This window comes from Phaseolus vulgaris, chromosome 9, assembly GCF_000499845.2.
Source record: "Phaseolus vulgaris cultivar G19833 chromosome 9, P. vulgaris v2.0, whole genome shotgun sequence".
In the NCBI taxonomy this organism is placed as follows: domain Eukaryota; kingdom Viridiplantae; phylum Streptophyta; class Magnoliopsida; order Fabales; family Fabaceae; genus Phaseolus; species Phaseolus vulgaris.
Genome location: NC_023751.2, coordinates 24,799,825 through 24,819,989, shown reverse-complemented (window position 1 = coordinate 24,819,989; position 20,165 = coordinate 24,799,825). Strand labels below are relative to the sequence as shown.

At 32.4% G+C, this 20,165-nt stretch overlaps 2 protein-coding genes across 5 annotated transcripts; one reads left to right on the top strand and one right to left on the bottom strand.

Moving 5' to 3' along the window:
* Positions 1–1,732: 1,732 nt before the first annotated feature.
* LOC137821013 (uncharacterized) lies at positions 1,733–7,813 on the top strand. The gene is made up of 7 exons (XM_068625402.1): positions 1,733–2,210; positions 2,298–2,481; positions 2,590–2,840; positions 3,248–3,362; positions 4,939–5,031; positions 5,351–5,494; positions 7,252–7,813. Exons 1-7 carry the CDS (start codon positions 1,816–1,818, stop codon positions 7,366–7,368), a joined length of 1,299 nt encoding a protein of 432 aa, XP_068481503.1. The 5' UTR covers positions 1,733–1,815; the 3' UTR covers positions 7,369–7,813.
* Positions 7,814–15,378: 7,565 nt separating this feature from the next.
* Positions 15,379–19,592, bottom strand: LOC137821485 (uncharacterized). Of its 4 annotated transcripts, XR_011082818.1 has the most exons (7): positions 19,170–19,592; positions 18,818–19,066; positions 18,543–18,621; positions 16,717–16,795; positions 16,499–16,626; positions 15,731–15,836; positions 15,379–15,641 (listed from the first exon to the last, which is right to left on the bottom strand). XR_011082818.1 is itself a non-coding variant. In XM_068626095.1 (5 exons), the coding sequence occupies exons 1-5, from the start codon at positions 19,476–19,478 to the stop codon at positions 16,569–16,571; spliced, it is 774 nt and encodes a 257-aa protein (XP_068482196.1). In that variant the 5' UTR covers positions 19,479–19,592; the 3' UTR covers positions 16,245–16,568. The 4 variants fall into 4 exon arrangements, 1 of the variants encoding a protein (XP_068482196.1); XR_011082817.1 differs by lacking the exon at positions 15,731–15,836 and having other exon boundaries at positions 15,379–15,689; XR_011082816.1 differs by lacking the exon at positions 15,731–15,836.
* Between the last annotated feature and the right edge of the window lie 573 nt (positions 19,593–20,165).

The window sequence follows — 20,165 nt, the reverse complement described above, 5'->3', positions numbered from 1 at the left end:
GGGTAGGTGCACAGTAATAAATGACGTACCTTTTTCCTTGAAATGTGTGTTATTTATATTATTTTAATGGACTTACCTTATTAGACCTGATTAGTGGAATAGATCACACTTATGGATGTATTACCTAGTCCTTAATAACAGATTAACTTCACTGACCTTAGTTTGAACGTTAGTGTATTTATGTGTCGGTCGGTCGGACTGTCCGTGGTGGTTTTCCTTGTCTCGGTCAAATTTCCCTCGATCAGGGAGACCAAATCTCGATCAGGAAAATCGAATTTCGTCTCATCCATAACAGTACACTTTCTTTTATCAATATATTTTTTTTTTTACTTTTATTATCAATATATATTTTTTTATCAAAGTAGGAAGAGGGAAATTAAGTCGTTATAAATGAGTTATCTATGTTTTATTAATCTTTTATTTGTTGTAACTTATATATTATTTTATTATTTTTTCAAAGTTGTAAATACACATTTTATTTGTAAATATTATTAATATAAAGTTTTCAAAGACCATCAAAATTTTAAATACTTATCTCGTGATATATAAAAAAAAATTAAGTAGATGTTCTAAGTTGAAATTCTCTACATCCATAATAGTAAAATAATTAGATTTAATACAATCATTCTCAGACTTCAATTTAACTATGTAACTAAGATAGGATGGTGTCCACATAAGGGTGTTAGAAATCTCAAGTGAAATTTTATAACCACTAGTTCTTGAAAGAAGGATGTTAGAAATCTCAAGTGAAATTTTATAACAACTAGTTATTGAAAGAAGAGTTGACCAGAATAGAAGGAGATTGAATAGATAGTTAGTATAATATCTTGTTAATAATTTATCTAATATTGGTTATAAGACCTATTAATTATTAATAGAGTTTTACCAAAAAATTTAGGAAAAATAAAATGATATCTATTAGTAGTATTTGAAATTATTTAAAAAATATATCAATTTTAAATATTAGATAATATTAGTTAAGATTAAAAAATAACTAACAACTAACTCAAGGTTCTAAATACATCTCATAACACCCACCCATTTTCAAAAATTGTAAACACACTATTTTCACAAAATCCTAACTTGTACACATGCCCGCATTCATAATCAAGTTCCAAATATAAATACTTCCCAACCTTAATTGTCTCACCTCTACAACAACAAAAGTAAAGAAAAACATGAAAACAAAATTTTCTTTGCACCTTTTATCTGGTTCCAATTAACAAAATTTTATGTACAAATTCCTTTAATAACATATGCATGACATTAACTCCTCAATACACACTAGAACAAACACTAAAAAAAGTTAAGTTGTTCTTCTTCTTTACTTTCTCGGTTTGTTGGTATGCACTCCTATTTCTCTCCAAACAAGCTCTTTACTTTTCTATCCTTCCTCTGTTTCTCGGTCTCCACAAAGTCCAACCTCGAATATACCTGTAGAAGACATTCCGACGCTCAAGTCAGATTTAGTATTCGACATTAAGTATTCTGAGTACTGCATAATAACGTACATGATTCTTGGATTTTGTTCCTATTTATATGATTGTGACGAGTCTTTCTTATTGGGACAAGTTAAAGAGTTGAGTCATGTTTAAAAAATAAATGGAGATATTTTAGTAAATGTGGAAGGTGTAAATAGTAATTTTGTTTATCTGGATAAAACCCGTAGGATAATCTGCCCGGCCCATTATTGAGTTGTCCATTCAGTCAGAAGTTTCGAAACAACACCTAAAATACATTCAAACACAAACGACTCGTGGGCGCCGAACTGGTACGTCGTTTTTGAATCCCTCAGACTGAAACAGTGACTGTGCCATGGCACCCAGCGATCTCCGCCGTCCGTTCAAGCGACCGCCGATCTCCGATCAAGAGAAGCGCAGGACACAGTCTCTGCTCCGCCAGGCACAGAATCGCCAAGACGCCCAGCGCCACGCGCGTTTCTTAGTCACCACCGTCCTCACTCTCCCTTCCCAATCCTACGTTCCAGAATCCCAACCCGAACCCGAACCCGAACCCGAACCCGAACTTGAACTCGAACTCGACCTCGAACTCACCGAACCCGCTTCCGCTTCCGGCTCCAACTCGCTCGAGAACCTCGACGTCCTCGGAGCCTCGAAGCTAAAGGCCGCGGAAGCTCGCAAGTGGTTCGCGAAGCAGCTCATGCTCCCCGAGTGGATGATCGACGTTCCCAGCAACCTCGGCCAAGACTGGTTCTTCTCCTTACCTAACTTTCCTCCAACCTCTCCTCTTCTCAATTTGTTGCTCCTTAGCCGAAACTCCATTTTCGTTGTTTTCAGGTTCGTATTCGCTCGCCCTTCCGGAAAACGGTGTTTCGTCGTTTCGTGTAACGGAACGACGATTAGCCGTCTGCGTAACGGTTCCATACTGAGTCGTTTTCCCTCCGCGCTGCCGAGCGGCGCCAGGAGAAAAGATTCCGGTTCTTCTCAGTCTTACTCTATATTGGATTGCATCTTTCACGAGGTTACTACTTCCCTAACTGAATGGATGTTTTTGTTTTTAATTTTTAAACTTTTTAATGCTAGTGTTGAGTGTTGACTTGTGTTGTGTGTGGATTTTTGGGGGTGGTAGCTGGATCAGACCTATTACGTTATTGACATGGTTTGTTGGAGGGGTTACTCTCTGTCCGATTGCACTGCCGAGTTTCGGTTCTTCTGGTTGAATTCAAAGCTTGCAGAAAGTGGTGCTTGTGAACCTCCTTCTTATTATCACAAGTATAGGTTCAGTTTGGTTCCGGTGTATGGTTGTGACTCGAATGGTCTTCAAGCTGCTTATTCGGCACCGGTGCCTTTTGTCAAAGATGGTCTTCTTTTTTATAACAAGTAATTAGTACTGTTTCATTATGTGTTTTGTCTTGAAGCAAACCTTTCTGTTAGTGCCCAGTGCCATGGATTGTTTTGCCAAATTGTTAAGAACCATTATGCGATAGCTTCTCCCGTAAGCTACAATTGGCTTCATATAAGTTAAAATCGCCTTTTTGAGAAGCTATAATGAGATAACTTCAAGATTTACTTATACATAGACTACTTTTAACTTATGAAAGAAGTTATTTTATTCTTTCTTCTTATAAAGAAGTTTATCTTTCAGTGGTTATTTCAACTTAAGTCATGGTTCTTTTTGGTCGTATAACTTGTTGTGTGGAATGGGATATTTGTTATTAAACCTGCCTCTATTTTCTCATTTTAGGCAAGTATTTTGGGTTGATTTTTTGCTTTGATGTTATTTTTAGGCATGCTCACTATCAGGCAGGAATTACGCCATTAGCATTAGTTTGGAAGGATGAGAACTGTAGTCAATATGTTATGGACACGGACAGTAAAGGACAGGTTCCGAACCAACAGCAGGTTTTTCCCTTGCTTCCTTTTCATCTTATCATTGTTTTGCTTTCCATGCCTTTTCTTTGCTGCTTATATTTATATTTATATTGTTTGCTTTTGTGGGTTTCTAGACTTCAGATTGAAAATTGTATGTATGGATCACTGGTTCCCCTTGTTGAGCACTTCAAGAAAAAAATTTCTTGCTCCATGTTCATTGCAGCCATCTACCGTCTAAGAAAATTGTTAATCATGATCTGGAAGCAAAACTGTTTACGAAAGGTGATACCAATGCAGACATGCGGTTGCTTTGATACAGTTTTAGGTTGCTTATAGATGTAGAGAAGATACTCTGTGTGAGCATTTGCACTTCTAAATTTTTTAGGCATCTAGTTTGTTGTTTTATCTCCTGATGCTACAGAAATAGGAGAAACTCGCCCGAGTATTTCACAAGTCCCTAGACATCTACTAAGTTCAAGTTTAAGCCGACTTCAATTCCCTCTTTCCTTCTGTTTAGAATGGAAATTATCATTGTGTTATGAACATATGATGGCTTAACATTGGCTATTATACTTTTTTTTTAACTTAGTTGCACTGGTTCTCCCTAATAAATTTATAATGAATGTACCAGAAAGTGGCTTGAATCTTGACAATTTTTTTTGAAGACTTTAAAACTGAGAAAAAGATATAATTACATTCAGTGTTCTAATTTTATTTGACATCAGATACTTAGCTTGCAAAGTCATAGATCGAGATGTTTTTTTGTTGTGCACATTCATGTTACATTTTAGATGGTCAAATATGAGATGAAAAACGCGATTGTATAATTGCTTGGCTTCACGAAATTTAGATTTAATTTTGTGTTAGCCTTGATACAGCAGTAAAGTTGCTTCCTTATGGACTTGGGAGGTCATGGGTTCCAATCCTGGAAACAACCCCTCTCTGTTTGTGGTTTTGTACATCAATCCTCCTTAGATTCCATCAGGGGGAAGCAGTGTGCACTAGGTTGCCCTTTTTGTTAACGAAATATGTGTTTTCTTCATCTGCATCTCTAGAGGTTTAGGCAAGCATAGTTTTGGAGATTATAACAATGGTAAGAAATATTAGTTAAGGAAACATTACGCTTTTAATTCAAAACTGATTGTGGAATGTTGTTATTTTTTAACTGATTATTTAAAACACGAGGCTGACCAGAGTTTAAGACTGTAAATTTCATCCTCCCAAAATCCACTGCCCTATATTTGAGAAAGCCTTATGAACTAGTGCGTATCCCTCTGATCAGTTCATACTTGGTATCAAACCTTTTAGAAAGACACCTTCAACAACTTTATTATGCAAAATAAATTACATAAATCTAACTATTAAATTATGTGATATTATCTTATAAACTTGATCTACTTTATAAGAAATTTAAATCTACCGGTTGAATTGATAAAATTTACCTTTTGTAATAAGTTATTTAAAGACTCTTTATGTATAGCAGGTCTAAAATATAATATTTTTTAAATGCATGTTATCCATTTACTTGAGCATTAAAGATACGTCGTAGTTGACATATGTGATATTTATCATATTGCTTAATCAGTTTACCTGCCTTTACAAACAGGTGGTTTTGGAGCTTCAAGAAGATGGACAACTGACCACTTCGGATGATCCTCCTGTCGTATTTGGCTGTTTAGATGGAAGCTTTATACAACAGGTTTGTTTCAAAGAGGTTTCTATATGACTCTAAAATTGGCATCTCTTGCATAATCTAGTTATGACTTATGTGGCTCAAACAATTGACACTATCTGCCACTTCATAATCTTACATCAGTCCCTGAAATTAGATTTTTTTTACACCACTTAAGTGATACAAGTGATTGACTGTGAAATATTAATTCTGGATGGGATAGTATGTTAGAGTTCGAGTCATGAAAATTATAAATAAAAAAGCTCGAAATTTAGGCATGACACTCACTTTTTAATTTATTGTTTAGTGTTTACTAAATAACTGGTATTTAACTTCAATTTTGCAGTCAGGGCTGCATTCAGGATGCTTTATACGGTTTTCAATTGGGGAGGGAGGATTGATTTTGATGGATGGGAAGCTTGAGAAAGCTGATCTACATTATCTTGGCAAGGCCAACCGAGCTCGTGGTTCTGCTGATAGTTTCTCTAAGGTTGTAAGGAAATATTTCAGCACAACGCCAAAGTTTTTGCAATTTTTCCTTTCATTTAAGGACTAAAATTTTACTCTGGATGGATTATAAATGAATGTGAAAAATGTGACAATGTTAGGAAACAATTTTAAGGGAATATAATTTACTTACCTACCAATTTAGTTGTCCAAAGATTTAATTGACATCAATTTGAAGTTTTTAACATTAATATGTCTTCAAAAGATTAGTAGTCAAGTCAAATTTAACTTTATTACGATGTACAGTAGTTTGCTTGACAGAAGAACTGTGGTGATGTCACTTCTAATCTTTGGAAGACTTATTTAATGTCACAATCTTTGGAGGAATAAATTAGTAGTTTGGTTTAATATAATTATAATAAGAATAGATATACCATTTGATTTTTGGTTAGATTCTACCTACTGCCTTCACTCTAATAATTAGTGCTTAATTATGACTAACAAAAATTCAAGGATTTGGGTTTTTGGTTATTTGAGGATTCAGTTTAAGGGTCTTATATTTATACCTTTATGCTTTTGTTTTTTCTCATTTGTTGCTGACGATTAAGAGGCGCTGATGTGCGATAGTTGAGTGTTTGTTTCTGGTGATGTACGTTGTTTTGAGCTGATTTTTATGTGGGTCCCATGGTGCAAAGTTTATTTGTTGTATTGGTGAGATTTGAATAGAAAGCCAGGTTGACTTCTAACTTATAGGTTAAGAGGTGACATAATTGATTATGGTGAAGACATAATTGATTAGTATTATTTGTTTACATCATCAATTATGAGATTTTTTCTTCGTTTTTTTATTATAATAATAGATAATTACTAATAATAAACAGTTATAAATAAAATTATGACTAATAAAAAATCATCACTTTTCACTTATTTCCACTCTCTTTCACTTCAAATAATCTCCTTTTTCATTTATATCTTTTCTTTTATTTCCTTTTCCATTTATTCACATTCCATCATTCTATCCAAACAAAGTGTTAGTGTTGTTGGATATTTCCCTTGTAAAAATATTAATGTGTCTAGTTTAGATGCTTTATGAGTGGTAAATTATTCACAGGTTTAACTATGTTAAGGTTTATCCTCTCTTTTCCTCTTCTCATTTTTGTTCTATTTTACATAGTGCCTTGCGATTATTCTGTTATTGCTATGATCTGTCAAAAAGTTTATAATTTCTTCAACCGCTTGTTACTTGCGATGATTCCTTTTTTTTTTTTTTATAAAGAAAGAATTTATTAAGAAAGAAAAGAGATGCAAATTCAAGAGGATAAGGTATCTTCAAAAACTAATCCAAGACATTCTTCCTGAAAAGACCTTTAGCTGAATACCACAAGAAAGATAGGCAGGCAAACAATTCTATCCCCAATGAACTCCAAAAGTGTCACTTGACCAGTAGTAGTATTAGCATTTCTTTCCAACCACACACACACTGAACCCATTTCCTTTAATTTATGTTATGGATTACAGAATCTGTTTAGTACTGCATAGTGGTAGTTTAGCTAGAAATTTTTGTAGGTTTTCTCAATTCTTGGCAAAAGAAAATGTCAGTTTCCTGAGAGAAGAATTTATGAAATTGATTTTTTTTGTTGCTTGTGACTTTTTTCTAATATTCGTTTGAGACTGACCCGTAAATGCTCAGCTTGGAAATGCAGGAGTTGAACAATTTTATCTAATTGATTTGCTTATTTTGCTTGTCAATCTGATTTTGGAGGTTCTGCTTACAACAATGCTGCAATTTTACACTTTCAGGTTATGTTCCAATACAGTATTCGACACTCCCCCTTAAAAATGGATGTTTTGTTGGAATCTGTCAGCTCACCAGTTGATCAAGAAAGCAAAGCTTGTGATGTTGAGATGGATGGTTGATTGGGAATGAATGCACTATAGATTGCATCAGTTTTTTATCCTGAGTGCAATGTCACGTTAAATTTTTGGTTCACAAGGAATCTTGTTTCTGTGAAAGCTTGAATAATTTATAGAGGATTCAGAAGATTGACAGGTACCAACGTGCCGAGATACAGGGTTATGATAACCATACCTAAGCTGTGATCTGTAAACGAGATTTCTTCTGCCCAGATGGAAGGAGTTGTGCATACGCAATAAAGTTATCATCTTGTGTCTGGTTCATTTGATACTGGTAGCCTGTCATTGCATTTGATCAAGTTATCCTTGTAGCATATGAATTGTACAGTCTATTATAAATTTAAAGTTGAATTCACTACACCTATGTCAGGTTATTTGCCAGATTTCCTCTGTCTTACACTTCAAAACACTATTACTTTAAATTTATCATCATGATGATATTTGATCTGATTGGGACTTATTGACCACTTTCTCAATTTTTTTCTAATACTTCTAACTTTGAAATTTTAGTAGTTCACATGTTATTATTAGAATTAGTATTAATTCATTATTATGTAAACCTATTCTAGCTTAAAGCGAGTCTAATTTATTTACAAAAATTTGTCTTGTAAGAAGACCAAAAGAAAGAACATATGATGCTTTGGTTTATGCTCAATCTTTCTTCTGTTGAGGTCCTTCTGGCATTTGGTGGAGCCTTGTCTTGAATGCTAAGATGACTGATCAAAGTGTGAAGTGTTTCTTTTGTCTTTGGTCATCTGCTTAGCTATTTGGGTTGTATCACTTTAGTATCATTACCAAGTTGCACGGATGAGTCAACCTCGCAGGGAATCCCAGAACCTATTAGGAGATACCCTTGGCGACTACTTTGGTCCTTTTAGAAGGGTTGAAATCGGATAACACCCCTTTACCTAGAGAAGGAACACCTTTCTCGGATCGAAGCGCCCTGAAGTTAAAACCCTTAACCCATGAGTTTTGCATGCAGAAAATCAAAGTCAGAAAGCATGGATAGAAGGCATGAAAAAAATCTTAAGACTCGGGTCTTACCCTTGGAAGAGGCAATAGGGTCCTTAACCAAAGGCATCTTTAGAAGACCTCGACTATTGATAGGTCGGGGAAAACCCTTAAGGACAGAGATGTCCGACTTCTACTACTCATTAAGAAGGTGTTCAACTTTGAACTTAAACTTGTAGAGTTTTTGCCAATATAAAGGAAATTTAACAAAACCATCAATGTGGTAAAAGATCCTCCTCCTAGGGTCTTGAAACCTTTGAAGGAGGAGTAGATGGTGAAGAGAGAACCGAGTTAGGCACCATTCAAAGACACCCATCGACCTCGGGGTTTTGATTTAACTCATAAAAGTACATAAACTTATTCACAATAGGTTGTATGTGCAAATATTCACAAAGCAGTTGAAATGACTTAAAAAATGCCCAACTGTTAGGGTGAAGTTGGATTGAGGCTATGTTCATCATGGTTAGCATCCAACCTTCGAAGGAGGTTAATGGAAACACAAACATAAGTAAAGCTCAAACCATCTCAGGTAAGACTCAGATAAACCCTATCCTCTGCATTGCAAGCTTTTTTCTTAGCGTACTTCTTCATCCTATCGGTAGAAAAACTATGAACACTAACTAGCTTTTCCACAAGACAAAGAGAGGTAAACTCCGAGGGATACACATGTACCTCACCAGAAACCTAGAGGTAATTTTCATAGGGTATGGGAGTAAATATATCCTTGTGTTTCTTAAAAACCTCATTGGAAATCGCACCTTGTTTGGTCTGCCTCCCTTCCCCACAATCCCTTAGAACAATAGAAGTTGAAGGATGATTTACAAGGCAAAGACTCCCTCCAAGCGGTTAGACAAAGTCTGAATCGACAAAGACTCACTATATAAGGGGTTCTGGTTATGAGGGGACGAAAGGGAACTATCAGAGGAAGCATAAGGTATAAATGAAGAGGCCATGAGAATGTATCTAATGCGAAAAGCAAAGACCTTACAGAGGAAGAAACTGTGTGAAAAAAGATGGTTACATGGGAAGTGCTACGAAGAAGAAATGAAAACAACAAAAGAGAAAGTGAAAACTATAAAAGCGCCAAAAATGTCTATTCAAAAGACGTCAATAAATGATTTGAGAAGAGGAATACTCGTGTCAAATTAAGGAGATGTGATGTTAACTGCCACGACAATGATGCGTTGTCACGAAAAGAAAACTCCTATACATATCTATTATTATTATTTCAAAAATAAATAATATAGGCGGAACAACCTACTCGGCTTGTTAAAACCAAACCACCTCTCCCAACCATCACCAGGCACATTAGGACATGAATCTGAATGCTCAATAACTCGTTCATCCTTTGGTTTCTCATCACCAAATTATCACATCGACTTCTGAGCTGGGGGGACTTGTGTACCTACCTGCCTTAAGATTGGAAATGTCAAAGAGCTCAGGTGATACATCCCCTAATCGAGTCTTCATTGTCATTAATGGCAATTTTGAATAAAATGACCTATTTAATAAGTCTTTACTGATGATCGACTATTTATGAAGTAATAAATAACAATCATATGGACAACCCAAGCGTTGCTACCTAAGAAATCTATAAAAATACCTACTTTTCAGGGAGGGAGTACAATTTATTTTATTTTATACTCTTAACTCTTATACCGTTAAGAACTTATCATCACATTTGTACTTCTACTGACTTAAACATTAAGAGAGTCTTTTCCAAGTGAATTTCTCATTTTTATTGAAAACCAACTGAAAGCTTGCTCCCTGAAAAATACCCAATCTTCACCCTTCGAATTTATTTTCAATAGAAAAATTAAAATTCATAATAAGAAAACAAGTTACAATAAATTAGTAGTCAAGTTTATTTTGTTAGAGTATTTATTGTATGATGTCATTACTTTTATTTTGACTTCTAGGCCCAAAACTTGTAATCTTCCTTTTTATGCGTAATTATTTGTATACATCAAAATAGACTCAATCTAATAAACCGATTTAAATTTTTCATAAAATAAATTACAGACTAAGAAAATTATTACCTAAAGTGAATTTGATGTTTTTTTTTATCTGGTTTGTTTAATCTGTTAGCTTAAATAAATTTATGCCAAGCCTATTCATTTTATAAAATAATTTTTATATTTAAAAAATAAGAATAATATTATTTTTGTAGGACACATATTAAGGAATTTATATTTTTATACCACATAATTATATCTAAAATTAAAATTTGATAATATAACTTAAAATTTAAAATATATTTGATTTTTTATTTTGTTATTTGAAAAAAATAAAAATGAGTAAAAATGATTCCTTGACCCAAAATAGAGTCGAACTAGAAAAAAAAATTACAACCTATTTGGAAAATGAATTAGATCACTTTAAAATAAATATTTTAGTCGAATCAGATCATTTGATAACTCTGCTAATAGTCGATGATATATATTACTCTAATTTAAAAAATTAAGGAGCTAAATTTTTATGGAGAGAAAAAAAGTATTTTTGTAGATAATATAAGGTTTTTTTTTTAAAATAAGTTATATATTCCAGCCTATTTGTTTTAATCACGAATTAATTAACATGGGACAATGAAACGGGTATTTTAATTTAAAATGCACGTTTCAATTTAAAATTGTCATAATTGTTTTTTAAAAAATTGCAATTTGATTTTTATATTTAAAATATGCTTTTAAAAATATTGTTCTTAATGTTTTAACACTTAAGGATTGGATGTCCATATTAAATCTTTTAAAACATTATCAATAAATTGGTATTTAATTAAAAATAGTATTATGTTAATATGTTATAATAAAAACCTTAGTGTAGGCTAAAATAATGCAATGCACTTCACTTTCTTCGTGGTAAATTTATAATAAGGAAACTTGATTTTAGTGGTTACTTGTTTAGTCTTCGTCTGATACAAATATGAGATGAATACTGAAACGAAAATACGTATAGTATCTAAAATAATTATATATTATATAATTATGAATTATATAAATTGACAATAAAGATTTATGTGCATAAGTTGTTTCAGATTATTTTTTGGAGCAGAAAGATATTTTTAATGACTGGTTCAAAAGGATTTGTTTCTTATTTTTATAATTATAATAAAAATTTATGAGTTTTTAGAAAATTAATATATTTTTTTTTAAATTGTATTAGAACCGTACTAGAATTATAAGAAATCCAACAAATAATTTTTGAATTAAACACTTAACATATGCATGTCCTACAAGTCTCATATGGGTGTCGGTGTCTATGACACGCAATTTAAAAGAAGTGTCTAAGCTTCATAGGTCTTGATAGCATTTTGGTATAAAATTTCCTTTCCCAGTAGCACTGTTCTGTATTCTAATCTAAAACATAATTGTGCCTCACACGTTTAAAGACTGATAATTGAGGAAAGTGAGAAAATTAAGAATTGATTAGAGCAGGTTTTGTAACCCGTGACACAAGGAAATTGAAATAATTCAACATTTAGAAAAAAAAAAATAAAACTTTATATAGTTTAATATAAAATAACTACAAGTAAAGTTTATAATTATTTATATATCATTAAAAAAAATTATTAAATAAAAATTAATTTTAGAAATCAAAATAATTAGTTACTATTCGTCTAAATTAGATATTATTAGATATTATTTTATAAATTTAAAAAGAATTATTGGTATCTAAAATAATTTATACTATTAATAAAAATTTATAAAATAGTTTTTAAATTGATATTAAACCATTAGTTGTCTCCCAAAGTTTTACCTACTTACTATTTTATATTCTAAATTAGTCTCTATTAGTCTTCTGGAGACTAACTCTGAATTTAAGCTATTAGTAGTTAAAATCTTGATAATTAATTTAGATATCAATTTATAAATCATTTTATAAATTTTTATTAATCATAAAAACCACTTTAGATATAAATAATTTTTTAGTCTCTAAAATAGTATATAATTTAGTAATATAGTGATTAATTATTGTTGATCTCTAAATTTGGTTGCTATTTAATGAGTTTTTAAGTGTAATTATAATATTATTATGATTTAATTCAGTTTTAATTTTTTATAAATTTGAATATTTCTTAATTGAGTTTCTATTAATTTTTTTTTATCTCTTTAGTACTCTAATTTTTCTGTATTTTCAGCTGAGTAATTTTTCTATATTTCCAACTTGAGTAATTTTTTTTATTAATTGAGTGAGTGACATCATTCTTATTTTGCTTAATTGTCTCATCGTGTTAAGAGATATGAGTTTGTGATTAATATAAAATAATATTACGGTTAATATAAAACAATAAATAATTTTTATTAATTTTATTGAAAATATATTGGTTAACAAAAGAATGACGTTGTTGTCATCGGACGATAGATAATTATTTGATTGTTATACGTGATGACATGAAAGTCATAAGAGAATATGACGATTTGATTATCCAACATGTTTCTTTTATTAAAACAATAAAAATTATTTATGGTCATAATATCATTTTTTAATAACCACACAATCTCACATTAAGCAAGAAAGATAATGAAGTAAGATAACAATATCAATGAGAGAAAAAAAAATTCAATTGAAAAATATAATAATTTTAAATACTTAACATGTCAATTTTTTAATAAAACTTCAATTAAAAATACCTAAATTTATTAAAGACTTGAAAACTAGTTAGATCTTTTATAATATTTATAATTAATATAGTATCTTTGACATATTTTTTTATACGGAGAACTAAATGAGTGACTAAATACTTATATATAATCTAATAACATATCGTTAGAAAATGATATAATATATCCCATAAATTTTGTTACTCTAAATTATAATATTATCTTCAAAAAGGTTAATCTAAATCTAACTTAATATTACACAAATTAGTTTTTAAAATGAAATTTACAGTAATTAGTTTGTTATAATTTAGTTGTGTTTTTATTTGTTGATGTGAATATTTGAGATGTAACTGGTGGGATGTGATCACGGGTTATCTTAGTGTCACACTTGTATATTCAAAATTATGTAAATAACCATAAGTTTGAGCATTTAAATTATTTAGTGATGGTAAATAAACTTGTTTTCATTAATATGTGCACCTACCTTCTCCCATTACCAACCTAGGGTTTCTATTGAGTTTGGATCAGCCCAATTTTAAACCCTAGTAAGACTCTTGTAACTATTTACAATCCCATCCTACACTACAAAACCTAAATAACTACTCTATTTTACCCAAATATCTTAGACTACTTGACTAGCCTTTTTATGTCTACTCCGTACAATTTAGATATCATTTTTGATAAATTAATTAAGATTTGTCATTTTTTATATTCTCTAAAATAGTTCTGTATATTCTTGCGTTTTGGCGGCAAACTAATTAATGGATACTTATTGAAAGTGATGCTTAGTACATGAAAGAAAAATATATTTAACACAATATTAATTTAAATCTAAAAAATTATAAATATAGCTTTATTCTTCGCTTTCAATCTCATTCACTAAATTATTATTATGTTTATCTAAGGTATAAGTTCTAACTTACTTGAGCGTAAAAAAATCTTCAAGAGATAGATCTCCCTTCAATACTTTATTCACAAAGTTCAACAAACCTTCAATTAAAATCTCAACTTACATCTCAAAGAGTTCCACCTCAACTTTGATAAGAGGTATACAACTTTCTAACACAAAAGGAACACATTTTGGTTGCGTATTACTTATAGTAAAATTGTTTCTTAGACGAGTTCTTTACATACACATGTTTCTTATGAGACATATTTTTTGTTAGGCCTGATAAACAAAATATGAAATAAATATAGGAAAAACATTGGGGATCCCATCATAAACTTGAAATGACGAAAATCATCTTAGGAGGTTTTAAATAAACCCTAGCGTAGCAGTGCCTCCCTTTGTTGTATATTCCAGTGTGTAAGAATGCATTCTGATGGTTAGTGGTAAGGTTTGGAGTCGCTGTTTGTCGAAGATGAATTAAGTTTTGTTTTATTTTTACTTCCAAAATCTTTAATTCAGAATTTTTGCAGAATCATATATCCGGAAGGCATTGAGAGTGCAGGGCAAATTGAATTCAAGAAATGGAATTCCGAAACATGTTTCAGGAATGGACTTTCTAAGATAGGCTTCTGGATTTGGATTTGGAATTATGGAAAATAGTTTTGGAAAGTCTATTCGAAACATGGTTTTATTTTTCCAATGTTTTTTCTTGAATGAGTGCTTGATTTAGTGTGTAATAAAGTGTTTTGTATTAATTGTAACGATGCATGTGCAAAAAAGGTGAAAACTAGGGAATGAAGTGTACAAGGAAATCGTGTACGACCGATAACATTAGTTAGAAGATGACATGTTATAAACATGACCACATTAAAGATTAGGCTTCTTCCTGCACCTCCATACCTTCTTCTCTCACCTCCATATATTTTCGTATTTCCAAAAATGTCCATCCATAATATTCTGGATTACATAATCCAGAAGTCATTTTTTAAATTTATAATTAATTTCCGGATAATCTAGAAACCTTTTTTCATATGCATGATTACTTTTCAGATTATATAATCCGAAAGTTTTTTTTAGCTTCCAGATTATGTAATCCAAAAGTCTTTTTTCAAATGCGTTTCCAGATTACATAATCCAGAAGTTATTCTATGGAAATGGCACAAGAAGGATAAAAATGTATTTTCATGTTGTATATGGATGTACAAGAAGAAGATATGGAGGTGCCAGAAGAAGATATAGAGGTGCAGGAAGAGACAGTCTGAAGATTAATCTGAAGAAGCCCAAAATGTGGAGGTTGAATCCCAACCCGATCTGGAGGATGAAGTGCATCCTAAAAGGCCAATGGATTGATTATTGTTGGGAAGTCATGAGAACCATATGATGAGGCAACTATGGAATGATGTGATATTGAAATATGATACGTGAAGGTAACTTTTTTGTAAACTAGAAATTTAATATTATTTTGGTTGGTTATTGTAGGATTGTGATGAGTTGAAATTCATAGGAGAAAAATGAATAAAATGAGTGCTCCTCATGGTTGCATATAAACTATAGCGGTATTGTCAAGCTTAACTATATGCACACATACAAAGGATTGTTAGACGCCTTTATAGAGAGATGGCGTGCAGGTAGAAATATTTTTCATCTGCCTATAACCACTAACCACCGGAATGCACTCTCTTACACAGTGCAATATACAACAAACCACTTAGTGCACCAAAATAGTATGAAATCCACTCTTTGCTAGTTCTGCAAACCTCTTCTTTGGAGCTGGCCTGCATAACAGATGGCTTTTCATAGCCATTTTACTGTAATTTTTTCCTCTGCATAAAGCATAATATACACAATGAAAAATTAACAGCACCGTTTTTTCAGCCTTCGTGTTCCAAAATAAACATGTCCTAAGGACTAGTTCTACAATTGATGACTTCCAGGAGTTCAATATACATTTGCCCCTGTTTAATACATGTCTGCAAAAGGACCCATTGCAGAAACTATGAAAGACACATAGTTCACAGGTAATAGTTGATACTTCAATTTGTTGCAAAGGATGATAACAAGCATCGGCCACAAAAAAAGCATAGGCGGCATTGCCAAGTTTAACAATATATCCAGAATTATCCTCGGAATTATGTTAAGACAGGGTTAAGGAGTTTAAAATAAATAACAAAACTACGCCGTGAAAATTTATTGGGTTAAATTTACAAATTTGTTTCATAACTATCAAAAGTTGAATTGGGTCATTGATTTACAGTTATAAGTATTGGAAGCATGTTAAACAAGTGGTTTGTTTCCATTATGAGTCGAGGGTTGGGATGATTAACATTATGTATGCAGTACAAATTTTGAATTTTTACGACAAGCAATTGGAGCAATGGTTAAAATAATTCGTGTAATAATTTATATTGATTGACCAAGAATAACCCTAACTACTGTCAAGTATTCATCACTTCACAGGAGCTCACAAAAATCTCTAATTACTAATGTTGGGAAACTTTAGACCAGTTCAGATTCCTCATTTCTGAAGTTGATATAATGGTCAGATGATGATAAAAATATTTCTTCTGCACTACTTTTTACATAGGTTAACAACTATGATCTACCATTCCAGGTAAAGAGAATAGGCACCTACCAAGTTAAATAATTAGGAGCGACAGCATTGCACAGTGAATGACAATCTGCAGACACCATACACTCATGATCTATATGCTAGGTTGCTTTGAGAATGTGGGGGAAAGTAGCTTCTCCAACTCCACTAAACTGAAACAAAATTAATGTGAGGAAAACTGGAGTTTGATAAACTGGTAATACCTACGTAGCCATACCAAGAAAATCTGCTAGTTCACTTACATCTCATATTTACGATAGGCTTCATTCTTTTTGGCCAAGTATAAATCACTATCTTTGGGCAGGTTACTTACAGAACTACCTGGAAAATTTGGAGCAAAGATCAATACCTATAACACAAGTATAAATAAATAAAAAGCATTATAGAATAATTCATAGAACACATGCACGATTCAAATTACACAATCTTTTTACAGTCTGACATTTTGCAGAATTAGAGATATATTGTTCAAAATATGAAAAACGAGCCAGAATAGAAATGGAAATAAAAAAATTAAAGAACAAAGAAATTAAATAGGAACTTTCTAGAGTGCAGCATTTGAATACAATTTGTGCAGTTCTGAAAGTATAATAGTAGAAATAACAAATATACGGGGAGGGGTTATGAAATTGGTAAAGAGAACTAAACTCCAGATTCCAATGAAAAAGTTGGGCTGTTTCTGATAAATGATCATTTAAGTTATTCTTGGAAAAAAAGAATTTTGAAATATGATATTCCCATTTTTGTCATAACATCTTTTGAACGATATCCTAGGACATTCTGCATTTCCAGGGATAGTATTGTTAATTAGATGATAAGAGATGCTGCATTCTCATTGCAAGGGAAACGAGGATGGAAGTAACCTTACAACCGAACGATTAACAACCGCTCACTAGTTTCTATCACATACTTCTACCATGATCTGAATTTTGAAAAACATTTCAGAAAATGTCATTTCTGGGTAATATAATCTCACAAACCTTGTAAAACAAATCTACAGTATTTATTTTCACTAGTCCAGTCAGCAGAGAAGGATATGGAGATAGACCAAAAATATAAGAGCATAAACAGAATCAAACAACATGAATAATCTACTAACCCACCCAATTTCCCTCCTCAGACAACTAAGAGTGGTTTCCCACAACACTTTCCAGACATAAACTGACACAAAAGCCTGTAAAAGGCTACAGGAAAATGAAAAAAACATGGAAATTGTACCCTACACAGTAGCTCAATCCACAATATATTGAAAACAGAAAAAATTTATCACACGTCAAAGTTATCAATCTCAAATAGCTGAGCATGACGGCTAACTCTGAAAACGCTAGCAGGATAGCTGGAAGCAGGAGGAGCGATACTTTAAATATTATAATGATGCAAATTAAATAATTTATACTACACATAATAAAAAAGTAAAAAAAAATAATCCTGAATTTAAAGGAATTTATGATGAACAATAAATCACACTTTACAAACACAATCCCCATCAATGTAGGAGAAATAAGAACATATTAATGAAGTCAAAAGTGGAAGATATTAATGAAATTAATAGAAAAAGAACATAATAAATTAGGGGGGAAAAGAGTAGAATGTGAACTATGAAAGTCTAAAGGAAGAAGAAAAAACAGAACACGGGAGAAAACAAAGAGTTCTATAAAGTATGAACCAAAGAAGGAATAGAGGTTCAAACAGAGATAAGTTTTGTGTGGATTTTTTTACCCAAAAAAATAAACAGATAAAAAAATAGTTTTTAAAGCCTATATCACAGTATCAGGGCTATAGCACGTGAAAAAACAACTATTGCGGCCACTATTTGAAACGGCTCCGCTATTTGAGTCCAGTAGCAAACCTGGGCTGCTTTGCTCCATTATCCCACAATTGTCAGCATAGCATACTATTGACTTTTATGTTACACGTGCACAAAATTAAATTGATTACCACGAGGATTTACACTTGCATTTATTTGAAAGCAATCTAATAATTTTTCCCACAAACAAGTTTCCAAAAGAAACAAAGATTCCACCGCCTAAAGCATAGACAATTTAGAGGTAAGATGAATAAAGCATACTTGGAAGGGGAGCTGGGTGTTTCATCACCACATCTTTCTGAACCTTCAACGGCGAGTCTTTGTCAGGCTGTTCTACACCCTGTGAAGTAAACAAACATACGAAGTCAACACTGAACAAAAATTTCACACATGATAAACATTAAAACCATCTTCAATTCCATGATACAGATAATTAGGTTTTAGAGCTTTCGTTAAAGGGAAACGCGGATGCAAAGGATCAAAAGAGCACCAGATAACCACAATGTGATAAAATGAACATGGAAGGAATTGGATACCTTCTTCTTATCCCTTCTCTTTAATATCTTGAGATGGCATTTCTTAATGTAGTGCATCAAATGGTATCGAGAATGCCGAGAGCACAACTGTTCTTGGACCTTAGGGTTCTCCGTTAGCCAGTCAGAAATCTCCTTGGACTTAACCACCTCCTCCTTATCCAAAGTCTCCAGCCACGAATACACCGGAATCCACTGGTCAGTGCGCTGAAACCGCGCGTGCGGAAGATCAAGCTGACTCGCTTCCCGTTCCTGAAAGACCAAAATCCGTAACAAATTGAGAGAGAGAACAGAAGAAGCGGCGCGTGCGATTAAAGGAAACGAGATCTGAAGGAAAAGTGGAATTGGTTAGAACCTGGTTGGGGAGTCTGATGCAATTCTGGAAGGAGATGAGTCGGTTTGAGAGATCAGGGCGAGGCATGGAACGGAGGCCTTCGGGGAGAGATGCGAGGTTGGAGTCGATCCACGCTTCCACTTCGGCCATGCTCACTTCCTTGGCCTCCGGGAAGGAACAGAGCCACGCTCGAGCCATCGTCTCCCATTCTTCTGATTGCTGATCCTGTTCTTGTTCTAGCTCTGCCTCTGCCTCTGCCTCTGCTTCTGCTTCTGGCTCTAGCTCTGGTTCTTGTGCCGTTGTTACATTTGGGTCCTCGGAGGTCGACATCAGGCTCAAAGGGTTTAGCGTTTTACGCTAAAACTAAAACGACAACGCTTCCTCTTCTTTCCCACTGTCACACTATCTTGCCTTCTGGACTCACTCTGTTTTTTGTTTTTTTTTTTTCTCTCGTAAAAATAATCACTATATACTGAGAATAAAAACTACTTTTAGTTTTATAGTTCTACAATTTTATCTATTAAAGATCTTTAAAACTAACTTACTTAACTTTCTGAATATATAATGTGGAACAAGTCATGGCTATCAGTTTTTAGTAAAAAAAATTATAATTACTTAATGTCGTTTCTTTTTTTAATCAATGTAATTTTTAATTTTTAGTTTTATTAAAATGATTCAATTTAAACTCGATGCATTTTTTTAATATTGTTTAACATAATAATAATAATAATAATAATAATAATAATTCATAAGAATTACTATAATTTACTTGGGAATCCATGAACTCTAGGCAAAGCTTCAACATACAATCTTTATATGGAATAATTAAATATCTAATATGAATACCTTCATCAATTAGGATAAACATGTTTTATTCAAATCATTTTTATTTTACTTTTATCCCTAGTTCAAATAAAGTTTATGATCCAGTTTTTTATTTAAAGAAATAGATTATTAGGCCAGAAGTAAACTTGAAAACTGTAGTTTTTTTCCACTAAGAAGAATATATTTCCATTT